General features: G+C 48.9%; 1 protein-coding gene across 5 annotated transcripts in view; it reads left to right on the top strand.

Annotated features, from left to right (window-relative positions):
* AGAP1 (ArfGAP with GTPase domain, ankyrin repeat and PH domain 1) overlaps nt 1–24568 on the top strand; it is a 520576-nt gene that overhangs the window by 246698 nt on the left and 249310 nt on the right. For all 5 annotated transcript variants that reach the window (XM_028105330.2, XM_028105329.2, XM_088021480.1 and 2 more), the window contains exons 7-9: nt 12872–12999; nt 14142–14297; nt 21153–21245. In XM_028105330.2, the coding sequence (XP_027961131.1) occupies nt 12872–12999; nt 14142–14297; nt 21153–21245 (377 nt within the window). The remainder of the gene's footprint in view (nt 1–12871; nt 13000–14141; nt 14298–21152; nt 21246–24568) is intronic.

Below are 24568 nucleotides of genomic sequence, written 5' to 3'. Positions count from 1 at the left end.
GTCTATGGAAAAGAATTCTTCAGAGTTCTGTGTTAATGAAATAGAATTATTACATCATTTCTTTACTCGGGCCCTCGAATGCATGTAACTGCAATGCCTCACATCGTCCTAATAATCACAAAAGGCGAGACTTGCCCAGAGGAATCTTGCATGTTTGAAAGGGTGGGTTTCTGGGTGGTGGTGCCGGTTATATAATAATAATTGATGGGCGGTGGGGAGAGCGTTACAATGACTTAATGCACGGAGCCCCGTTGAAGACCGAGTGGAAATCTGTTTTGTCATGTCATCCTTCTTCCTAATTGCATCACACTACATTGTATAATTCAGCCTGTGTGTCACTGTCACTTGCTGGAAGGCCTCTCGCGCTGGGGCCACCACCACTGGCTCATTACTAACGGAGCCGGGGGAGAGGAATGATTTTCTCCGCTTCCAACCAAGACATCTTCTCTCCCACTTTAAGAGGGAAATGTCTTTTTTATGGAGATTGTTGTAAGGATAATTATTTCTGGAAATAGGAAAACAGCTTCAGTTGTGATAGATAAGTCCATTTTTCTTGAAAGTTACAGGATCTCTGAAGGAGAATGTGCTTGTGGCAAACAGGGAGATTAGACACATTTCTAAGCTCCTTTTTTCCTTAAACGTATATCTTCAAATAGGAAGCAAATTAGACCCGATGAATTGGGCTAAACCAAGATTAATCAAAGTCTGTTAACTTTTAAAGACAAGGAAACCTGGTGATGGCACCTCACTGTACCCGTGCCCGGTGCCCTGGTTTCGGGACCTCACAGCTCACCCATCCTCTTATTTTGGGCCCTTTCTGTCTGTTCCTCGCTGATCCTCATCTCATCCTGCTTTAAATTTTTGTGCAATTTCTTTGGCCTGAATAACTTAGCATAATCAGTTTTGTGCGTCTGTCATTTTTTTCGAGGTACCTTCCCCGTTTGCATGTTTGAAGATCATTCTGTCAGTCTGTTTGTGGGATTGTGTGTCCTGCGGTGTCCCCGCGCTCTGCACACTTACCCTGAGCGTGTCTGCCTCCCCCCACCCCCCATGAGCTGGGTTCGTATGTTCCATGGCCCAGGATTTCACCTTCTAAGCAAGAACGGATGTCCACAGTGAGTCCCCAGGCAAGGCGGGAAGGGCGCGGAGCCTTGCCAGGCACAGGGAAGAATCCCAGGATGAGCTTTCACCTTCAGGGGGTGTCAGAGACATTTCTGCTCTGGAATTATCAACTTTCTCCGCAAGACAGCTTGATGAGTTGAGAAGAAGTGACAGGCTCATTTTTCCCTTCTTTGTTTAAGCCATTTATCTTTCAGATCCTGCCTGCCATCTAAGTTGTATTGCCAATTTATTGGGATATTCACGTGCCTCATCTTGAAAGACACTGATTTGCATTCAACTTGAGAATAAGTGAGGGAGAAAGTTAATCATCTCTTGGCCTTTTGAACGGATGTGCACGGGGTTTAATTGTAGCATTTGGAACGTTCACTGCTCAGGGTCTGTGTCTAGCTCCAGGTTAACCTGGGTCTTGGTGGTAATATCCCAGTGACCCAGTCCAGAAAGTGTCCTTCTTTGCAAGGTCTTTAATTTACACTTTCTGCACATCTTTCTCCATTTCAGATTAACCTAACCCACATTAGCTACTCTCTAGCTCTGCCGACTTAATGATTATTTATTCAGTTAAGTGAAATAATCACACTGGATGCTACATGGACACTGAGTGAAATGCTGCCCGGTCCTGTCATCGTACGGCAGCCTGTTAAGACGAGAGCGAAGCGCTCTGACTTCTGAGCTGGCGAGCCCCTGAAGGAGACGTCCTCTGTGCGTAGGTCCAGGGGACCAGCTGGCATCCCAGCCCCTGTCCAGGTCCCCACACCCGCCAGAGGGACCAGCTCCTACCCCCAGCATCTCACTGCCCCCGGGGTGTATGTGCTTAGACTGCCCACCTTCTCCTGGCTCAGAGCTGAGCACGGGCCCCAGGCCGGACTCGCATTCCTTGGAAGGTGTGCACATCATGTGCTGCTCACTGCCCACTCCACAGGCATGACACTTCTCGTTTCATCCCTCCCTGGACATCTTTTCCAAGTGCTTCCTGATTTTAAGGATTCTTCAGTGTTCCTGCAAGATTTGTAATTTTTCAGTATTTCCCTTTTGAGAATTATCCCAACTTTGTTTCCACCCTAATTGTATGCCTTCCTTTAAAATAAACTCGTGCCTTCCTTTAAAGCTATTCATGCTCCCACAGCTGGTCACGGATCTGCCACACCGGTGCCCAGAACATCTTTCTGGATTCTGTGACGAGGAGTGAGGGGCTCAGGGGTTCTAGGCCAATGAGCACTGCTTCCTGACACCCTAGTCAAACGCCATGGGAAGCTGCCTGAATTGTCTCCTCCATGGGATGCCCTGACGGAAGGCAGAAGCTGTGCTGGGACAGCAGCTTCTCACGATCTCCCCCTGCCCAGTGGCTTGCCTCGCACACACCAGCCGCTCCATGACATGAAAGAATAAGCAGGGAGTGAGCAGGGATGATGTGAAGCTGGTGAGGACACCTTCCCAACACACAAAAGGTAAAAGCAGCCAGCCACCCATAGTGGACATAGAATGAGCAGCACTCAGGCATAACCCGGAGTGTTCAGGGGCCCTTGGTGTCCATGCCGCATCCTCTCGTGGGTTTGATCCCAGCCTCACCTGTGGTTGGGGGGCAGAGCTGGGATGCCTCCTTCCTCCCCTCTCTTTCCTCCGGAGAGTCCCCACTCAGGTCCTTGGTGCCCATTCCTGTTCGGAGAGCCAGGGGGCCCTTAGGAGCTAAGCAGCACGGCAGGCACGAGGGTACTGTGGGTGGTTGGAACTTTCAGGAGCCCAAGCCTGTCCCAGCCTGGTGCCCTGCTCTTCTCTGGGCATGCACCGAGCTGCACATTTATACCAGATGCTGGGTGTGCTGGTGTGCCTTCTAGACCTCCTGCCCTGGACAGCCGGCCAGAGACACAGAAGAGGTCCTTCCAGCTGGAGAGGGACTTGGATGAATACACCTCATATCCCTGAGCATAGTGCAGACCTGGAGGAGATTTAAACTGGGGAAGTGTGCAGAGACGAAAACTAGTCAGGAGCCTGCACAGTGGGGAGGGGTGACATGGTGAAGCTCTCAGACAGGGTGCTGGTGGGGCCGGTCAGCTGGAGAGAACGTGGCTGCGAGTGTGGAGCCGAGGGAAGACCAGACAGCACGTGGCAAGGGGCGGGCAGAGCGGCTGGAGGATACCCCAGAAGGTCCAGGACTGACCATACTGTCCTCTTGGCACACGGGGCAGACCAGAGCCTGAGATGCAGTCCTGCAGGGACGCCAGACCGTGCCATTTGCAATGCCTTCCTTTCCTCCTAGGGGAGAGATGCTGGTTGAAGCAGTTTTGCGCCCCAGCAGCCCCGTACTCAGATGGGCTATCGGCAGCACCAGCTGAAGGACACTTGACAATATGGGATATGTAGACCCTGACTTTTCAGAGACGTGAATGTTTGCCGTTTTGTGGACCTGGGGACCTTGTGTCCTTCAGAGCCTAGACCCCAGCAAGCCGTCAGCATTGTGGTTCCCACCACCCACTAGCCCGGTGTCCTCAGCGACTGTGGGACCCACATTCTCGTGGGCGGCTGCTCTTGGGACTCGACTTTAGGGGGCAACTGTGTTGTGACGAGACACCTGAAAGAAAGGTGTGCATTTCCTGTGGGAGGATTTGACAGCTCCCCTCGGCCACAGATAATAACTTTATGTGAAAATTAGGTGTGTGTATAAAAAACATCGAATTGACCATATTTATTTCAGCGTGGGTTTCTCTAAATTTTATGTTCTTTCACTTTCTGTGAAATGGGAAACGCAGCTGTCTTGGACATGGTAGAAATTTCCCCTCATTCTGAAATTAATGTCAGCAGCCATGACTTTGCTCCGTCCTGAAGGTAACTGTTTATTACAGTCGGCATTTAAATCCCCCGATTAATAGGAGCAATTAAACAATAGTTTCATTTCCAGCAAATTAACAACCCTAATAGGTAATTGTGACATAAATGAAGATAAATTTGTTTTAATACAACGAGATAAAAAGAATATAGACAAGAACTGAACGCAGATTAAGAATTCAGACTTCATTAGTTCGTGGAAAACTTGAGAGCGTCCCAAGAAGAGACAAAAGTGAGCTTGGGTTTTTAACCAGGGCCTGTTTGGGATTTGAGGTGTGGTTTTTTTGTTTTGTTTTGTTTTGTTTTAAATATAATAAAGCTATTGTCATGGTTTGCGCTTAGGTACACGTAAGGTAAGTCATCAGAGGGTCTCCCCGCGCCCGCCCCCCCAACCCACTCTCCTGAGGGCTCACTTGATTCTTGTCCAAAGCCTGTCAGGTTTTCACTGACGAAACAGAAAGCAAATGCATAGAACATTGCTTTTGTACCCACCTCTAAGTTATCTTTATGACTTGTTCAGTTACAGGGTACCTTTCCTTTTTTGATTAATATTTGTCATAATTAGGAAATTGTTCTGGTGGCTTATGGTTTATGGTGGTTTATGGAAACGAGCAGTTCTCTTTATAGAACGATAAATGTAGCGTTGGTGTGAACAGTGGGATTGGGCTGGGTCATGTCCACTTCGGAGAGCAATGGGGTGAGGTCACAGCTGGTGGCAGAGAAGGTGAGAGGCTCGCTAGATCCAGGATCAGGAGCTTCTCCTTGTGGGTCACCCATGCTGCCGGGAAGATCTAAGGTAGCCAGAGAACAGGAACAGGGTCCAGGCTGTCTTTCTCAAGAGGATCAACATACTCAGGTTTTGGGAACTGTAGCTTAGACTAGTTCAAGTGTCCAAATCTGCTTGGAACGTTTTTAAACTGTGGAGGTTTATCTAAATCCCATCACTCAGGTTCAGTCACTTTAGAAGAACACCTTCTGGTCACTTTGAATCGTACAGTGATGCATGGTCAGCCTAGAATTCTGTGCCCCGTGGAATATTCGTCAGGTATGAAGGCAGCGCAACAGCAGTTCTAGAGATGAGTCTCAAAAGGTCCATGTGTTTCTCCAAGCTGTGAGCCAGGCCGCAGGGGCTCTGGTACAGCCTCTCGCCCGTCACGCACCCCCCCCCCCCGCCACACTCTCTCCCCATCCAGATGGAGAGGACCTGCAGCTCCCATGCCACACCAGGTGTCCTTCCGAAGCCTGGGTCTTGTCACACCAGTCCGAGTGGTTTTGCTGGCCCCTGTTGCCTCAAGGATCAAGCCCACGCTGGCCACCCCTCTTTGCATACGAGATCCTTAAAAATGTGTTTCCAGTTGCCCTTTTAGGCTGCCTCTCCCACTGCCTTCTCTCATAACCTCCCCCATCCGCACTGTGGACTCATCTGGTCCCTCGTGTGCCCAGCTGGCCAAGACTTGCTGAGTGTCAGGCCCACGTCGGTCCCAGGAAGGTAAATAAAGCTTGGTATCTAGCATTTCCAGAATTGCTTGGAGCTCCCTGGAATTGACCCCTCTTAGAAGATGAGCAAACTGTATTTTCCAGTTGGCGGGATCTCCACAGGCGTGTAGAACATGGTAGATCCCTCTGGTTCACTAACGTCATCAAGCGTCAGACCACCCGAGAGACCTTTCTGAGCGCACCTCCCCTCACTGCCCTCTCTCTCCCTCTCTCTCTCTTATTTTACTTGTTTTTCTGGCATAGCTCCCTCTCTACTCAAAACTTAGATAATATGAGAACAAATCTAAGAGATGGGGGTAGGGGCTCCAGCAGTACCAAATACGCCTCCATTCACACGGGCTCACCAAGCTGCTCACGGTGAGGAAGATGCCACCTCGGATTTCTTTTCATTCCTCACGAAGTCACAAATTCAGAACTATGTAGATAATTTGGTAATTAATTTCTTCTTAATTAATAAGATAGTTTAATGATCACTGAACTGTAATTTAAAACTGAGTTGAGATGTTAGAAGATCTTTTATTTGTTACTGAAGCTTTACAACCCCTGGTGGCTTCCGTTATTTATGGGATTTCTCCCCGTAGTTGCAGTGGAAGGGCCGTTCAGTGAGAGGTGCCCCGGCCAGTACCTTCGAGGGCAACCCCAAAGACAGGCGACCCTGCCACAGCCTCATCCTCAGTTCGTGCTTCTGAGGTACTTCCGTGGAGTGAAATGAGAGGCTCATGCTAGCTGGTTTTTACAAGCGGGTCTGTTGTAAACGTCTTCAGTGCTGTTCTATTAGAGTTGTTCGTACTTACGTTCCTGTCTCTCGTCGCTTACTCAGGCCGGGCTTTCCACCCTTTCATCTCCTCCCCCCACCCCTGCCCCTCATTGGCCTCAGCGTGCTGTATACAGCTTTCCACAGCAGCTAAAGAATCGTCTTCCTCAAATTTGGCTCAGTTTACAACAAATGTCCACTTGGCATCTAATTGCAGCTCTTCGGTGTCAGATCGGTGTGCTTTTGGAGTGCCGTCCTTGGCTTCTCCGCGCTTCCTGCCAGTCCTCTGCCCCTCAGCGCAGCCTGAGTGTGCGCGGCTCACCCCAGAGCCCCACTTACTCCAGAAGAGGCTGTGCCATGTACAGTCGTGCTAAGGCAGAGGAAGTTGACAGTGTAAAGGACGTAATTACGTGGCATATTGAATAGCAAAACATGGCAAAATCCGTCGGCTAGTTACCTCTTTTGCACTGTGCAGTGAATTGGGGTGAGGGGAGGTGAAGGGATAGGCCACTTTGGAGCCTGGTCACCCAGGACCCGTCAGCACGTCTGAGCAAATTGGGAGTGGAGGAGGGACTGGGGAGGGGGGTGCCCCAGGGGCATTTGAGCAGTTCCGTCAGTGGCCCGGTGATCGCTGGTGGAAACACTGGAGCCCCTGGTGTGGGGCGAAGAGGATCCCGCTCCTGGGGTGGGAGCTCAGTGACCTCCTTCCTTCCTCTTCCCCTGCTTCTGTCCCTGTCTTTGCTGCCTCACAGGTGCCACAGCAAAAGTTCTTGTTAATTGATTAATTCAAGCAAATCATTTAAACCAGAGAACATACTTCACTGATTAAATTTACTAACATTTATTGGACTCTGCCAAAAATGTCATCATCCTTAATGAAACACAAAAGCTTAATTTTGGATGTTGCAGAAGCCGGGTGGTGCTGTGTAAACAGCAACTCAAAGGCAGCCCCTGGCCCCCGGCATCTTTCTGCAAGAGAGCAGGAGGCCAGGCCCGCTGTGAACCGTCACACATCGGGTTGGGGGCACTTACGCATTGTTGCCTACTGAGTGATTCCAGTACGCCAGGTGCTAGGGATCCAGAGCTGCAGCCCTTCACCATGGCCCTGACCACGTGCGTGTGCGTGCGTGTGCCCCTGCACGCGCAGCAGTGTTCCGGCACGGCGTGGGGAGACTCCGAGGTGGCCACACTGGCACCTGAGGGTACTGGGGGTGCAGGGCCTCCGCGGAGGATCTGGACTGTGAGGGGAGGTGGGGCTCCAGGTGTGGCTTCTGAGAAGGGATGGGAGGAGGAGAGGGGCGTGCTCTGGATGGCGGTGACAATGCGCTCCGGGCTTCCGAGCGACGGCGCCTTGTGACCTCCGTGGCGAGCCCCGTGTGGCCCGGCCGTGAGGCTGGGGAGGGAGCAGCACTGGGTTTGGGAAGGGATCCTTGTCCTCCCTGGGGTTCTGAACCGATTAGGAAGTAAGACGAGACACTCGGGCCCCTGGAAGATCAAATTATCGCTTTCTGTTGGTAAAGCTGTACTGGAAAATAAAGCTTATCTGGGTTTCCTTCTGGGGAAACCAGAGTCAGAGGGTCTTGCCTACCAGATTCCAGGCAGCGCGGGCGTCCCCCACTCCTCCCCTGAGCTCCGAGCACACTGGCCCCCGGATTGCAGGGTTGAGAAGGGACAGCCTGTTGCCAGACGGAAGTCACTTATCCCTGTGGGGTCCCCAGTGGGGTCTGGCACCTTTGCAGGGGGGCTTGTAAAGCGGCAGGAGTGTTCGGGCACTGGGAGTCTCTCTTTGTGGAAGGAAATAACAGGAGCGGACGGTTCGTGTTGCTGTGGAATTTCAGGTGCATTATCTGTCTGCCAGCAGCTGCTGAGCTGTAAGCCGAACAGAGCCATGGTAAGGTTGGCCTGCAGTGGACTGGGTTTTGGGGGCTGCGGTGAATGGGATTGCTTTGGAAGCTGTTTCAGTAACCAGCCATGGAAGAATGAGGTCTTGGACCAAGGCAGTGGCCGTGCAGAAGAATTTGAGATTCTGGTGGTAGGATCAGTCATCTGTCATGTCCCCTCCGGCCATCCCTGGTGGGGGTCCAGTCGTGGAGTTTGGTGGCAGAAGGGTAAAGCTCAGCTTGGGCCACGTGGACTCTGAAGTACTTCCCAGGGGAAATACGTGGTTCTAGAATGCAAGAGGGTTCAGAGCAAGGCTGCCCTACAGATCTGGGAGCCGTTGGCATTGGGGAGGAGGAGACTACCCAGGTGGTAAAGGGAAGCTGAGGAGGGCCGTCTGGAAGCACCCACACGTAAAGAGTCAGTGAAGGAGGCTGAGGACCAGATGTTCCAACTAGAGGAGGCAAACCAGAAGTCGGCGTCACGGACGGACGGATGAGTTAGGAAAGGAAGGAACCATCAGTGATGCCAGATGCTGCCCAGAGGTCAAGTTAGATGGTGACCTGGGCAGTGGCAGCCTCCACCCGGGGTGGCGATGGAGCCAGGTTGCAGTGGTCAGGAGAATGGAGGAACAGTCCAGAGAGTCCCTTCCTGGGACTCACTGGAAACGGAGATTGGCCAACAGCTTGACCGAAGAGGTGTTGGCCGAGCATCTCCTGGGTGCTGGTCACCACCCTGGCTCTCTTACCTGTTACCCAAATAGAACGTGAAGTTCATGGAGAGAGTGAGGGTACAAAGCAAAAGGGTACATAGTCCCTGTTCTGGAAGAGGTAGAAGCTTGTGGGGAGGCTGGTAGGGAAATCTGTTCCATTGCCATGTGGTGTTATTATCCCCATGGCAGAGCTATGCCGATGGCACCTGAATCCCAGTTCCCTGTCTGCGCTGTCCACCTCATCCGTGGAACTGGGAGCTGTGCGGGTGAAGTGAGTTACCAGATGGGACTGCGTGGCCCGTGGTCCAGGTGTAGCCACAACAAGGAGGGTACAGACGGGGGGAGAGGCAGGCCTGACTCCCACTGTCACTAGACGTTGTTCTTCTCCTTGTTCAGCGCGAATGACTTAGAAAATAAAGACAGAGCAGAAATTGGGCATCATGCCAGGGTTTAATGAAGTCTTATTTGGGAACAATCGGAGAATCTTATTTTTATCACTAATTAAAGGGGGCCATTTACAATAGGAAATCTTAAATTCGTGGAGAAAGAAAATGTGCAACTCACTTTTCTTGTTGCTGAAGTTCTTGAATAAACTTCTTTTTAGTGGAAGGATGAAAATACTTATTCGAAAATATAATTAAGACTGGTTTAAAAAATGATCCCAAACTCATCACTCACGTCAAGTAGGGGCCACCACCAGCCTCCAGAAGCCCCTTATGCCCTGATGGTAGGTAGATCTTTTATCTGTTATCCAAATAAAATTTCCCATTTTGTGGAGGAAGTGACTTTTAAAACAACATGGAGCATTAGTACAAAATATCTGGATGCTAATGAAATTGGTTAGCAGTGTTGGGTGAAAGAGTAAACGTTTCACTGTATGGTGGTAACACCATTTAGGACTTAGGTGTAGCTCCTGTCACCAGAATTGGTAGTGTATGTCACCAAAATTGGTAAAGTATGTCACCAAAATTGAGAAAGCAGCACCTCCCAGTGATAACAATTCCAGATTCTCAGCTCAAGTGATTGTGTGTTATTCATTTATTTACATCCATGTAGTTATTTAAAACATGTAAGATATTTCACTTGTTGAATGAGCGAATATAGACAAGAACTCGATAGTTAAAAATTGCCCAACCACTGTAATCTGGGGTAATATTCATGTTTTAAATCTTGTTAACATTTCAGGGCTGTAAACATCATGAGTAGTTAATGGTTATAGTTCAGGAGAGCAGTGCCTCCCTCTGACATCCCACTGCCTGCAAGTTGCTGTGGGGGAGGGAGACTCATCCATCCGTCCCTCCATCCGTCCCTCCCTCCGTCCCTCCAGCTCTCCATCCACCTATACAACCATCCGTCCCGCCCTCCATCCCTGCATCCATCCATTCATCCATCCTAGCTACCCCAGGGGCTGGCTCCTTTGAGTGCACCCTGGCTTTAACAAGGTCATCTGAGGGATGGACCGTGGCACCATCTTAGCAGGCAGTGGTCACTCTAGCCTTTGCACACCTGAACGATTCATCTTGGAAGGTGTTGAAGTGAGGCACACAGAGATGCCAGCCCTCCGGTCACATCCTTGGGGCATTCAGCAAGTAACAGCAGCAGCAGTTAACTGGAGGGGGGACACTGTTTCTCCCTCTCGTGGGGAGGATGGCCACACCTTATAAGACAGTCACTTCATCTTCCCTTTTCCCTCTTGCTGTTCTTATTCTTGAGTCACATGCTTTCATTACTCATCATTAAGTTTTCCCCTACTTTTATGGGTTATCCTATGGCTCTAAAGCAGTCTATGTTTTGTTTTGTTTTGTTTTTAAGATTTATTTATTTTATTTGAGAGAGAGAGAACGCAAGCGGGGTGAGTGGCAGAGGGGGAGGGAGAGACTCTTAAGCAAACTCCATGCCCAGCGCAGAGCCCAGCAGTCTGTGTATTTTAGAACAAAATATCTGTAACTCGTTTCCTTTTGCCAATTGTTTATCGAGTCAGGAAGACAAAAATTATGGGGGAGATGGGAAAATGGAACAAACGTGAATAAAAGTTCTAATAAAGTAAAAGCAAGATGCTGCAGTTCTTAGAAATTGTCACTTCGGTTTATGTAATTAATGTGGTAGAACAATTAGGATTTTAGTACTTAATGTGCGGCTCATGCTTCGTACAGCTGTCTGTCGCTCGGGGAGAATCCTCACTGTAAAAACGTTCTCTTTGGCCATGAGCTCACTCCCTCCAGCCTCCAACCAGGAGAGGTAGAATTCTCATTTGCACTTGGAATTTCATAAAATGAGGATTTTATAACACATTTGACTTGTCCTAGAAAGTTTCTCAAGTCTCCCCTTCATGTAGAAGAACATCTGTAGAAAACATCTGCAGAAATCTCCGAACAGCCTAGCCGTGTTCCATTCTGGCTCTCGGTGCTCTCTGCAAGCTTGAAGATTCTAGCGTGCCTGGTCATCCAGCGAAGCAGCAGCTCTGAGGCTGGGAGTAAAACAAAAATGCCTCTGCGCTGATTATCAGAAACCCCATTTCGCTCCCTCCCCTCAATAAAAAAAAAGAAGTACATTGGCAGTCACCCCAACAGTCGTGACTTTTGGTCTTCGGGTTTCACTTCGCCTGCATGGCCCGTGTTTCGCAGCTGATGGAATCTGAGCTTAGATTTTATTTCTGAGTTCACATAATGATTTTTAAAATGTTCTAATATACGTCTTCAAAGACCCCAGATCGATACGCCAATGGTTTTGAAATGACAGAATGCTGCGATATTCCTCTGTAATTTAAACATGATTAGCTGATGAAGCTTGTGATCAATACACTGCGGGAAGATAAATTAATTGATATCATCCTTTCGGGATCAGAGGCCCGTTGGAGGCGGGATGTAACTAATGAAGCTGCCGCTTCATCTCTGAGAGCCATTTTTTACATCCTGCATTTTCACTTCATCATATTTACACGATCATTCATTTATAGGAAAGCCATAAGCTGTGGACAGACCGGTTCCCTATTAAAATTTTGTTCATTTGGAAAAGAAACTGCGGACACCATGTGCGCTCCCTCAGTGTTAGAGCCTATCACTGGGGACAATGGCGTGTTCCTTTGCATGGACGTCTTTAAAAAGAGCAGCTCTTGGGACCAAGACAAGGATTGAACACTGTTGAACTTCATTACAGCTGGTCCCCAGAGACACACATCTCTTCAGACAAAAGCTGCAGTCCTTCTGCAGTGACACCTATTGGTGTGCGAAGAGTTTTCTTATTGTGGACTTCCTTTCCGATTAAATCCAGCGTGCTTTATCAGCAAGCCCATTTGCCAAGAGAAGTTATGGCTGGTTGAATTTAGATTTGTATTGATTAAGATAAACTTCCAATGTGTGTAGTAATATATTTAAGTAAAGTCTTTGATATAATTACATGTCCTTGGCTATAATTCTATGCAGCAGCTTATAAAGTTAAGAGTAATTCTTTAGGCTGTGCAAAAGATAGATTTTTGATTTTCAAGGGGGAGGGGGTTGGTTAAATTACCCTCTCTCGTTTCGGATTATTTTTGCTGCAAGTAACTGGAAAAAATCATAACGTTAGAATAATTTGAACAGGACAGGTGTGTATTTTTGTTTTGTTTGATGGTCAAGGCTTCTGAGGTGGTCTGGGCAGGGCTGCTGAGGCCGTCGGTGGAACCAGAGGGCCGCTCCTTCTGGCTTGTGCCTCACCACGTGTGGCTTCTGTCCCCAACACGGCTGCAGAGGCACAGCTCACATCTGTGCCTTTCCAGCAGCAAGAAAGGAAAACGTGGAAGGAAGAAATGGGCCAAGGGCCCTCTCAAGGAAGATTCCTGGAAACTGCCACGTGAGCCCTCGACTGTCATCCCCACGGCCAGCACTCGCCTGCATGGCCACACTTAGCCCGGGGTGCAGGAGAACAAGGTGGAGGAGGCTCTGGAAAATGCCATATTTATTCTGGTGGTCCTGTGCCCAGCCCAGAGTCAGGAGCTCTGTCACTGTGGAGGAAGGGGGTAGTGGATCGCTGGGACAGCTAGCAGTCTCTGCCACGTTCCCAGTATTTGGAAACCAGCCTCACATGGATCCCTTTTGTCTCCCGTCCACTAGTTGCCCAGAAGATTGTGGCCACAAGGAAGAAGCAGCAGCTGTCCATCGGGCCCTGCAAGTCGCTGCCCAACTCCCCCAGCCACTCGTCTGTCTGTTCTGCACAGGTGTCCGCCGTGCACATAAGCCAGGTACGTGGGGCGGGATGGCATGGCAGAACCGGGGGGCGGGCCGGTCCCAAGGGTGCTCTCAACCAGTTCTAAGCTGGATCTCTTTTTTTTTTTCTTTTCAACTTTATAAATAACAGCATGTTGGTAATTGACTTCACATTTCCTTGAGAAACTGCTGTAGCCAAGTGGATTTTATGGGAATCATTCTTCAGTGTTTCCGTCTTCATGCTGCCTGTGTTAGGAGGCATGCTGGTTCGAGGTGTGCAGTGCTATCTTTGCTGTTGATTTATATTACCCTGCGTCGGTCCTGGTTCGAGTCTGCTCAGGGGTTGAATGGTGGTGGGTAAACCTCAGCGGCTAATCCCACTGTATGCTTAAATTTGGTAGGAGCCCTCAAGTATAATTACCATCTCCCTTAGGTTACATCTTTCCAGAGTAACAGTCTGGCAAATTATTTACTTGGAAGCAAACAAAATAATTGTCACTTTAAAGAACCAAACCCACAGCCTGCTAAGGAAACCATTGACTTGGTTTGCCTGCGTGTGTGTTTTTAATTAACATTTCTCAGGCAGGCATTATATTGGACTTTTTAAAAGGCTACAGCGAGAAAGTTTGGTATGGCGCTTCCATTTTCCTTGGGGAGGTCAGTAAGTGATGGCATTTCTGGTACGGGCCTGTGAGGGTAGACGCAAGGATGTGGATGTCTCCACTGTAGGCGTTTCATTTTCTTTGAACCTTCAAATGTCTTCAAAAGTATTCAGATTTTCAGAGTGTGCATTAGGTTCTGTTGAGACAAACAGCACTCTTTCCACATCCGATCTAGAGCCATGAAGGAGCCTTAGAGCCAATTTAGTTCAGCCAACCCCTGCATCTTTCAGAGGAAATAGAACATAATTACCTTTTAACTCCCTCCCCCCAATTTTTAAATCAAATGAGAGACCTCTCTTTCTCAAGTCAACTTTACAAGATGATTGGTATGTTCTAGAATGAGGCCATGTTCTGCTCGAGCTAATCAACTAGCCAAGTCAGAGACGCTAGCTGACCTGTCCTGCGGGCCTCTCTTCAGTGTGACTTGCTAACTTGTCACTTATGACCCCACAGAGGTGGTGCCATCAGGTTTCTGGGGCGTGTCGTTAATAAAACCTTGGTTTCCATCATTTCAGACCAGTAACGGAGGCGGGAGCTTAAGCGACTACTCCTCCTCTGTCCCGTCGACGCCAAGCACCAGCCAGAAGGAGCTGCGAATCGACGTCCCTCCCACTGCCAACACGCCGACACCTGTCCGGAAGCAGTCCAAGCGCCGCTCCAACCTCTTCACTGTGAGTGTCTTCCCCGGAAGAAATCTGAGTGATTTCGGAGAATTTCAGGCACTGTCCGTCTACTTGTTGCCAGATGGTTTAGTGTTACTTGTAGAATCCAGACTCAGTTAACGAGAATAGCCCTGACTTCTGTGGAAGTCTAACAAAACTCTGAGAAGCAAAGGTTTGGGCACTGAGGAACATGTGAATTTCTCTGTGCGCAGGGAGTCCAGATACGTGTGTCAGAATGAAGAGTTGAGGGCCTTACGAAGGTATTTATTATCTCGTGATTGTCCCGGTCTCTAGCGACAGACTTGTTACTCTGGGTACAAGATGACAAAACTGTGCCAGAGTTCCCAGACGTGTGCCCCTAACCTGATGCATGGGAGGCATCAGCCGCTTTGGTGCACGGACCCCCCTCTTCTCTGGCTGGGGCGCCTGAGGATTTATCACGGAGAGGGGGGAGGTTGGGCTTGGTACCAGGAGCCTTCAGTGTTTCTCAGACGCTCCTCGACATGGGGCTCTCCACTGGACTTTTCTTCAGAGTTGTTTATGGAGCATTTTAAACCTGTAGGTCCCCTCCTTGGGCTTAGGTTTATGAACTCAGAATCTATACATGGGCCCCAGGCATGTGCAGTTTTTAAAAGCTCCCTGGGCAATTGGGGATGCAGAGAACCCCTAAACTAGTGAGGAGGCAAAAGTGCTCTGACCACATCCCTTCCCGTGCACTCAGCAGACATTACTAATCAACCACGAGACGCTCTGCAGCTGAGCCCAGAGCTGTAGGCAGAACTGCTGGCCTGTGACTGGAGTCCTTTGACCTCAGAAGAACGTTTTCCCTCCCGGGACCAGGCCTGTGCATTACAAGTATATGCTTTTCAACCAGTGCTTTTGCTCCCTGGGGACACCTGGCAGTTTCTGGAGAAATTTCTGAGTTGTTACAACTGGGAGCCAGGTTGAGTCATGGGTAGCAGCTGGGGTTGCCGCTAAATACCCTACAAGCTCAGGTCAGCAATACAGCACAGAGTCATGTCGTGCCCTGTTTTAAACCATTGGACTTCCACTTTTGGGTGATTACCGCTGACTTAGATGCAGACGAGTCCAGGATTTCCTATCTTGAACTAAGGGAGAGCTCTGCAGGGGTGGCTGGGAGCCTCAGCTGACCTACTGCCTTATTTAGAGATGGCATCCCTGAGGTTGTATGCGGCTGCCAAGCGCAGTAGAACCCCACGCCTTTCCTACCATGTTCGAGGCAGTTTTCCCATTGGAGAGTCGTAATTGCCAAGATCTGCCTATGGACCCTCCCCTTTCCTTTGCTGCCCTCTGCCATGTCGGGTCAGACGGACGCTGCAGCTGGGGGTGCAGAGCAAGGACCAGACAGACCAGACCCAGACCCCGGGCTCCAAGTTTGCTTAGCCTCTCTGGGCCGGAAACAGCAGCATTCTCTGTGAGTGGTGCTGCTGGAAGAATCCCCTGTGGGGGCGAAGGGTCTTTGTGGCATGGATTTCAATTTTGTGTCACCACCTTTGCAGCCATGGAAAGGATTTCTGACAGTGCTAATAAGCAAAAGCAGTTGTAGGACAGTGTGACCCACTGGGAGGGAGGTGTTCAGCTTTCTACAAAATGCAGGGGAGTGCGTGATGTGGTTATAAACTGGTACCTGATGTAGGAGGCTTTCTTGTGAAATGATTCACACAGCAAGACTAGCAGCAGTTCCCAGCTCGCCCCACACTGGCAGCATTCGTGTGTACCCAGGCCGGGGCCTGGCGGCTGGGCGGTGTCACCCACAGAACGGGCTGCAAGCTCACTCGTGACTCGCGGACCTGGGAAACTGACTCCCGGAGGCGCAGAGATGGTTGGTAGTGAGCAGGACAGCAGCATACCAGGGAGGAGGGAGGGCTCCCGACATGGACCAGGAGGCTTCTTTATCCTTGCCACACCTGTTAGGGCCTGGTGGGGAGAAAGAACATGCAGGCTCACCACACCTGCCGGGGCCGCATGTACTGGTCATCTCACCTATTCTGAGGAAGAGGTGAGAAGCCAGAGGAAGTCTCTTTAAAAATAGGGCTGTTTGGAAAGAGCCACAGCACGTACCCATTCCTACTCTTTATAAAGTGGCTCTGGAATTGGAATGTGCCAGAAAACATTATCCTGGACCCTGCCCACTAGGTAACCATGACAACCCAGGTTGCATACAAAGGAGAAACTTTAAGGTAAGAAGAATCAAAAATAATAGTAATTCTGTTAATAAATACTTCCCCACTGCTGTCTGTGGAGACCAGTTTTCCTGTTTGTCAGGAGTAGTTCTTACCAGAGTCAGCCCACATTCAAGACAAAGTGTTTTGGGGAAGAAGGAGGGGCAACAGGATGGAAGTGAGGCATAAGCCCCCCTGCCCCCTCCCCGGTTTCTCCAGGCCAAGCACGAGTGCGTGTGTGGTGTGCAGGCATCCGCGAAGAGCCCGGGACCCCCAGCTGCCAGGGCCGGGCGGGGTAGGTGTGGAGCCAATAAAAACCCATCCTTACGGTTACTGAAAATCCCCATTAATTATGTGATTAATGTGTTTAATAGTGCAAAAACCTCCCCGTGAACCTGTGCATTATCACTGCTTACTTGCTTTCTCTTTCAATGTTGGAAAACAGCTTGAGAGTGAAGCACTTTAGAATTGAGTCGCCGTGCAGCAGTTCTTCAAGGGAATAGAAATTTGGGGTTATGAAAGAAGCAAACACTGCAGTGGGTTTGCATCATGACATTTAAGGAAAAAGGCTAAAATCCCAGGGCGGGACCCAAATGTGGGTCATTACTGGGCTTGATGTTGAACAAAACGGTGTTGGTGATGTTGATGGTAACATGTGGGTATTTTTAAGTTCAAGGTCTTAGAAATAGGAACTCCACTAGATGTCAGTGTCATCCAAGGAATGAGAAGAGGCAAGTTAGTTTTGAAATTGTAGCAATTAAGAAACTAAATTCACATTATTTCCAGTTTGCACCTATTCTTAAATATGTAAAATTCACACTCTTCGTCCCTGGCAATTGTTGGTCATTATTGGCTTAAATTGGTGAAACGTGTATTTACTCAAAAGCATCTGGTAGGAGGACAGACGTGCTCTAGGCTGAACAATGTTAGTGAGTAAAGATCCCCGCAGACGGGGACTGTAACACCCAGAGGAAGGAGCATTGTCCACCTTATTTATTAGACCGTCGTAAAGAGGCCAGAGGTAATTAGGTAGTACACACATCATTTTTCAAATACTGCACTTATAAATTTTATAAAGTAGACCTGTAATGTACCATTCTGGGCTCACTGAGTTTTGCAGTCCCAGATGTTTATTTGCATATATGCACATTTTTAGACAAAAATCACATGCATTCTTCACAAATTAGAATAAACTTCAAATCGCTCCCGTAGTAGCAGATTATGTTCTATTTGCAATAGGAATTAATCAAAATCTAAATTATATCTTATTTTGCTCATTTCTTTGAAAAAAATCATTGTTTTGAGAAAAGAAGTATTAAAAAGCTACGTCCTTTTTGGTTTTGTAGTGTGGGTTCTTAGTACAGTTAATTTAGTGTAGTTGCCCTAATGTACACATGGTTAAAATGGTTTTATTAGAAAATATTTTTATGGAGAGACAGGAATAAAAAACACAGGCACGTACTTAGTGGGGCTCATCAAACACACACATTTTGCCACAGCTACTGCTGCTGCTAAGAAATAACACATCTTGGGTAAAAGTCGAAGCCCTCCAGGTGTGCCTCCAAAACACATGCACCCTCCTCCCCTGCCCGACTCCCTGCCTGAGGATGAGCATCACCTTGAATTTGGTGTTTTTCATCCATCTGCCCATCTTAAGCTTACTCGAGTCACTGGGCACCGCCTTGCTTCTTTTCAGACTTTAAAAAAGCAGTGTCATTTACATGATCCTTTGAGAAGCTCCCCCCGTCATGCCCGCCAGTCCCAGTAAACAGAGCCAAGCATACCCAGTAAGCACGCTGTGCAAAGAACCCTAGAAGCCCACCGTAAAAACGAGGCAGCAAAGCTGATGGTACGCACCGCACCATCTGTGTTTTGCCTGTTGAGGAGGAGAGCGCGGGTCCTGCCACAGGGTGTCTGAGTCGAGGGCTCGCCGTGGGTTGAAGGGGGAAGGCAGGCTTCTGTGTGATAGTGTGGGTTCCTGGCAGCGTGGCTTCCTGCCCCCGTATGCAGGTGGTTGACGGCGTGTCCCTCTGTGGCTTCTTGCGTCACGTGGGAGAAGGTAAACATTTGTGCAAAGAAGGAGGTGATAATGAGGCTGACTTAACCGTTCTTTCTTCCGTATCCGGGGCTGGCGAGGGTCACTGTCTCTCCCCGGGCTCACCGCTGACCCCTGCGCTGAGCCTGGTCCACCCTTGGTAGTTTCCAGTCACGCGCATCTGGCTGGTCCCCGAGCACCGTCACTCATGCCCTGCGCAGCTGCCGCCCAGCACCGCTTCGTGCGGGAGGATTCCACAGAGTGGTTTCAGCAGAGCAGTGGCATGTGCCATGGGCGATGTGGTCTCCGGGCTGCCAGAAGACTCGGGAGACCCCACTGCAGATTCCTGCATGCTGCGGCATTTCCTGTCCAGGGGTTGGTTTCAGTGCGGTTGTTGGGCACCGCAGCCTGGGGCACGGGGAGAAGTAATCGAGAGGCGGGGGTGTGGCGGGCCTTTCTGCCCAGCAGCTGGCCAGAACCTTAGAGTTGTCAGGGAATTTCTGTGCCACTTCGATGGTGAAGTCTTCCCAACTTTCTTCCTAACTTTCAGGCAACGTGTGTGGTCGGACAGAGGTGGGCTCTCTGGCAGCCTGCCCCCCTGGAATCTGGGAGTCCTGCTCAGAGAACAGAGGGACTGGGGGGCAGATGTGCTGCCTTGAGGAAGATGTTCATTTTTTTATGTTTGTTAATTACTCTGGTTAACAGAGAATAATGAAGGTGGATTTTCAAATTTGGGAAATTTGGAATTCATCAAATTCCCAGAGTCCTATTAATGATCTGTGTTAATTAAAAAAAATTTTTTTTTTATATTATCATCGGGAGCTTTGAATCTTCTTTTACAAAAGGAAACCTCAGGTGCCCATTTGCAGTAAGATATGGCAAAAGGAGAATTGAGGGCTATTGCGTAGCTCTGACTGAACATTATTAATTAAAGAATTAAAGAGAAAAGTAAGCCCCTACCCTGTAGCTGAAATTCATGACAAGGAATCAGTACCTCCCATTTCCTCTCAGCCCAAACGGACAAATTCTGCCTTACATTTTTCTGCAACTTTCGGTTTGTTGCTTTTTCATTTCCCATTACCTCGTTCCAGGCTTTTCTGCCACCCTAAAGAAAAAAAGTGCACGGTGCCTGACACATAGTAGGTGTTCAGTAAATGTCGGCTCTCACACTCATCAAAGGGGCCTATTTCCTAATGAGCATACATGCTCCTTGAAGTGCCACATCTGAGTTTACATCATGGGGACTTTTCTCTCTCACACACCCAGTGACGCTGCCCCTTTTAATATTTAAAAAAAGAAAAAAGAAAAACCGGCTGCTCCATCTCACACCCCTTTGAAATTGGATTTCATTAGCTCTTCGCTGCAGCACCGGACACCACGAAGTCTGTGCATTTCATATATCATCTCAGATTTGAAAAGCACATGAAAATATTTCTCCATTTTCAATATTGCGTGAGTAATGTTCCCATTGAAAAGTAATGGAGTGAAGTTGTCACTTGTCAGCACAGTTATTAAGGAGGACGAGTTTCAGATCTTTCTCTCATAATAAAATAAATCTGTCAGAAAATCATTGTGCTCACACTTCCTCATGCCATCCAGAGATGGAGACTGAGCTGGGGTGCTCCTTCCGCTTCCTAAAGTCGCCGTGCGCTCTGGGTCGTGGCTTCCCTGGGTGGCACGTGGCCGCCTGCCGCCCCCGGGCGGGTCACACAATGTCAACAACGCCGCCTAGAAGACTGTTCTGCGAACTTGGCAGACGGAGCTGCTCATTTTACCCCAAGTACTGATGTGTTGTCAAAAAAGAGGTTTTTCAACTTTCTTCCCCTTTGTTATTTTGTTGTGGTGTGGTTGACACTACTTTGACTCTAACCATCCAGAAGCAATTAAAAAGAGAAAAAAAACCAACATTCACAGCACCTTATGAAGTATGGTATGAATGAAGGGTGCACGGTTAAATTGCTCCTCTCTGTCGTCATAGAATTTAAAAATCCTTCAGGGGCGCCTGGGTGGCTCAGTTGGTTAAGCGACTGCCTTCGGCTCAGGTCATGATCCTGGAGTCCCGGGATCGAGTCCCACATCAGGCTCCCTGCTCAGCAGGGAGTCTGCTTCTCCCTCTGACCCTCTTCCCTCTCCTGCTCTCTATGTCATTCTCTCTCTCAAATAAATAAATTAAAAAAAAAAAATCTTTAAAAAAAAATTTAAAAAAATAAAATAAAATAAAAATCCTTCAGATGTTAACTCAACATACACCTTTATGGGGTAGGTTTCCAAAACAAGCTGCAAGGAGGCCTTTTCTCTGTGGCTGGATTAGCTGCAGCCTGAGAACGCGCTTTCCTGTTGGGCGTTACTTTCCTATACGGTCCATTGGTTTCTAGTGATTGAATTTTGAGCTCTGTAAAAAAAGAATTAAAAGGTAATTTTGCAGAGGAAAAGTAGGGGGAAAAGTTTAAGGAATTCTCCGTAGAACGATGGGTCAGTGGAACGAAGTACTCGACAGGTCGCTTCTCGGGTGTGTGCATGTGCACGCGCCTGCATCATCCATGGCTTCTGGGTAGGGATTCTCAGACACTGTCCGGATGAGGGCAGGCCTGCAGATCCGTGAGCTGCAGCCCTTGCCCAGACGCTAACTTTATTTTTGCTTTGCAGTCTCGGAAAGGGAGTGACCCAGACAAAGAGAAGAAAGGCCTGGAGAGCCGCGCGGACAGCATCGGGAGCGGTCGAGCCATCCCAATTAAACAGGTATGCTGCTTCCCCCTTTTTTCCGTTCCTGGAGCTGGAGACACACCTCAGGTCTCTCCTTGCTATGATGCTGGCTCGTGCGCCAAGGTTTGTTTGATGTGCTCTGTTGATGAATGTAGAAGTCACTCACTTGACATCAATTAGAAGAGGTTCCTGTGTGTATTAAAATAGGATCATTAGAATAAGAAGAGGGAAAAATGTGACAACAGATCTAATGAAGTGCAGTCTGCCCGCTGCATATGGAGTGTGTTTCGAGGCTGAGCTGGCTTCAAAGGCTGCCTTTGTAGCTCGGCTTTGATTGGGCCGCTGCCGCCAGTCGACAGGGGTAAATCAGATCGCCGTACAAGAGCCCCTTGTGATCACAGGAATAGCCCGATGTGGCCCTAATTTGCTCTCGCAGACGGACATCTGAACACTGTTTCAGGCTGGTTTGTAACAACGAGGCAATTAGTTGTGATAATCATAGCCGGTGTGTCAGCTGTGCGCTCTTGTTTGTAATTTGCTAATGAAGGAATTGTAACTTTGATTAGGTTCAGTTTCATTTAGACCTTATTATATAAAGGAACATTTACAGCTGTAATGTGGGGCCTTAATTAAACTTCCTCATTACACAACAGGACTTGAATTCAAGCATTTGTTTTGGCCTATGTTGCTAGCCTGGAATAGGTTTTCATTAGCCCAGAAACTGGGTACCAAATTACTTTATGTCTCAAGGAAAATGGGAATTCACGTGACATATTTTGGTATTATAGTTCCAAGGAAAATAAAAATAAAGACTTCGACCCAGCACTGTGGCTCCTGGGAAACAGCATCTTTTACTTTGTGAAAGAAGTCCAATTGATTTAGAGTGCATTCTGCTTGAGAAAGGGGGGAAAAAAAATCTGCGGGCAGGAGAATAGCTCTGCCTCTTAAGAACAGGGCTGTGCCCGATTTGCCCCTCTGGGTGGATTGCTCTTTGCCATCCTCTTCTGCAGGCAGGCACCCAGTTTCCATGCCCTTCCGCAGCTCCGGTTGGCACCGGCCGCCCTTACAGAGGGCTGGAGTCGGTGCACAAATACAACTTCACCCATCTGAAACCAGCAGAACGCAGCATTAGCCGGGGCTGGGCAGTTTCAGCATGGACGGACGGGAACAGGTGGGCCAGGGCCCGAGCAGGGACTCCCGAAGCATTCAGATCCCGAGCCACAAAGTCGTGGACTGGCTCCGGGCGCCACTGAGAAAAACCCTCTTCCCTCCTCTTTGCTGGGGGGCGATGTCTTCGCTCTAAAATGGTTTTGTTACTGTCAAGGTCCACACACGTCGTTGCTTATTCTTTTCTTTGTGTGCCTTTATTTATACACCGAGCTGTCTACAGGAGGTGATTTTAATGTGTGATTTTTCTATTGATTCTGTTTCAACTAGAAAGAATTAGGAAAATCATTTAACTCCTTTTCTCTCATTTAAAAAATTCGTCCTGGGACATTTCCTTTTGGGAATATTAAAACCTAATTCTCAACCACTTCCTTGATTCATGCCTATTGTCGATTGGGGGGTGCCGCCCTCCACAGGGGCTGGGCAGGCCCCTGGCGTAATTGGAACCTTCACTCAATTTGTACCCTGCTCATCTGCAGCGGGGGCCTGCCGTACAGACTAGGTTTTCAATATGTGTGCCGATTGGAGTTGACCATCAAGCGTAAAATGAGTATTACCCAGTCTTTGGAAGCCTTTCGATTGTGAATGTTCAAAATAATCTCGTTGAAATCTAAATCATGGTTTGGTTTCCCGATGAGTCGTGGTTCAGGAGCGCGCTCAGATCCTTGTGCCTCGTGGCTGCCACCACGGGCAGACTCCTTCCTAGAAGTGCACACCTGTCGGATCAGAGTCCCCCATGGCAGAACATTCCAGGACCTTCCAAGCCTCACATTCCCCATCTGTGAAATGGGCCCTGGATGATAATCAGAGTCCCCTGAAACTCCAGGATGTGGAGATTCCAGAGAGAATTTTTTTAAAATTCCAGCAAAACTGGATTTTCCAATTAGTCATGCTCAGGGCACCTTTGTTGGAGCCTTTCTGTGGGTCGCAGGGATTGATGTGAGTTTGTAGACGGTCCTACAGATTTATATCACATGCCCACATGTGCTGTATTTGTAAAGGATCTGAGATCATTAGAGATGGTCTGAATTCCTAACCCTCCCCTCGCCGTGACTTCAGCCAGCGGAAATGAGGGGCAGGACTGCAGAGGAAGGAGCCCAGGGGCTGGCATGTTCTTTCTAGACACTCGCTAGACCTGTTGTCGAGGAAATGAACAGTTAGATGAGTGCTTAATATTGGTTAAGAGCTTTTCAAATAGCGTCCCCTCGAATCCCCCACACCTCCACAGGTGAGGTGGCTGTGGTATCCTTGCTTTAAATGAAACCCGGGCAGGGTGAGCACTCTAGACCAGGCCGCTTAGGGAAGCGATGGGGCCGAGATCCGGCCGCCAGCCCCTCACCCTAGCGCCTGTGCTCTCGGTTGGGGAAAAGCCTTCAGAAAGCTTAGGAAGCGAAGTTATGTGTTTTAAACAAGTGAGCCCTGACCTCAGACAGATAGCTTCCGCTTATGTAGAAGAAACTTCCAAGACAGCCAGCCGCGACACGTTTCTCCGGGGACCATGCCGCTGCGCTCACCTCCAGGCCTGGGAGGGCTTGCTTTGCCCCGCCGCGGTTTCGTTTGCTACCCTGCCCTTCTCCCCAGCACTGGCCCTTGGCCTTCTCGAACAGCCACGTTCAAGACTTGGTCTGCGCGTGGGAGCCCCATACCCCGGCTCCTGGGCCCGTCCCCCCGTGGCAGAGAGACCATCCTGGAACCTCGGCGACCTCCCTGGGGCTGGTGATGGTGATGGGTTTGGGACCAGCCAGTGTTTTTGATCATCACAGACTCTTTCTTCCCCCTCCTCACAGGAGTCTTGTGGCAGCTGGTTTAGGACACAAGCAAGGTGGTCTTCACCACGCTTTGCCACCAGATTCGTGTTGGTCCAGATTGAATGTGGTCCAGCAGATTATTTTAACCGTGCTTTGCTCACATTCTGCAGCTTGTTCATTTTGAGAACAGAGGCCCCTTCCCCCAGTGTGGGAACCAGCTGGAGCATGCTGGCCAAGGATTTCCTTTCCTCCCCTTTGCCCCAGGTAAAGATTCCTCATCGAGAATATGACTGATTTTCTGCAAAATAACTTCATTTTTTGAGGACATGGGCCCACCTCTCCTTTTTTGTCCTTTCTGGGGCCTTAGAGGAGAATTAGTTCAGAGAGTTCTATTTTTCCTTCTTTTTTTTTTTTTAAACTAATAAGGTAAGGTCTGTTCGAATA

The sequence above is a fragment of the Eumetopias jubatus genome, unplaced genomic scaffold (assembly GCF_037043125.1).
Source record: "Eumetopias jubatus isolate StellerSeaLion01/CBP00866 unplaced genomic scaffold, mEumJub1_p1.0 scaffold_3, whole genome shotgun sequence".
Taxonomy (NCBI): domain Eukaryota; kingdom Metazoa; phylum Chordata; class Mammalia; order Carnivora; family Otariidae; genus Eumetopias; species Eumetopias jubatus.
Note: the sequence above shows the minus strand (reverse complement) of the source record. Positions and strands in the feature narration are given on the sequence as shown.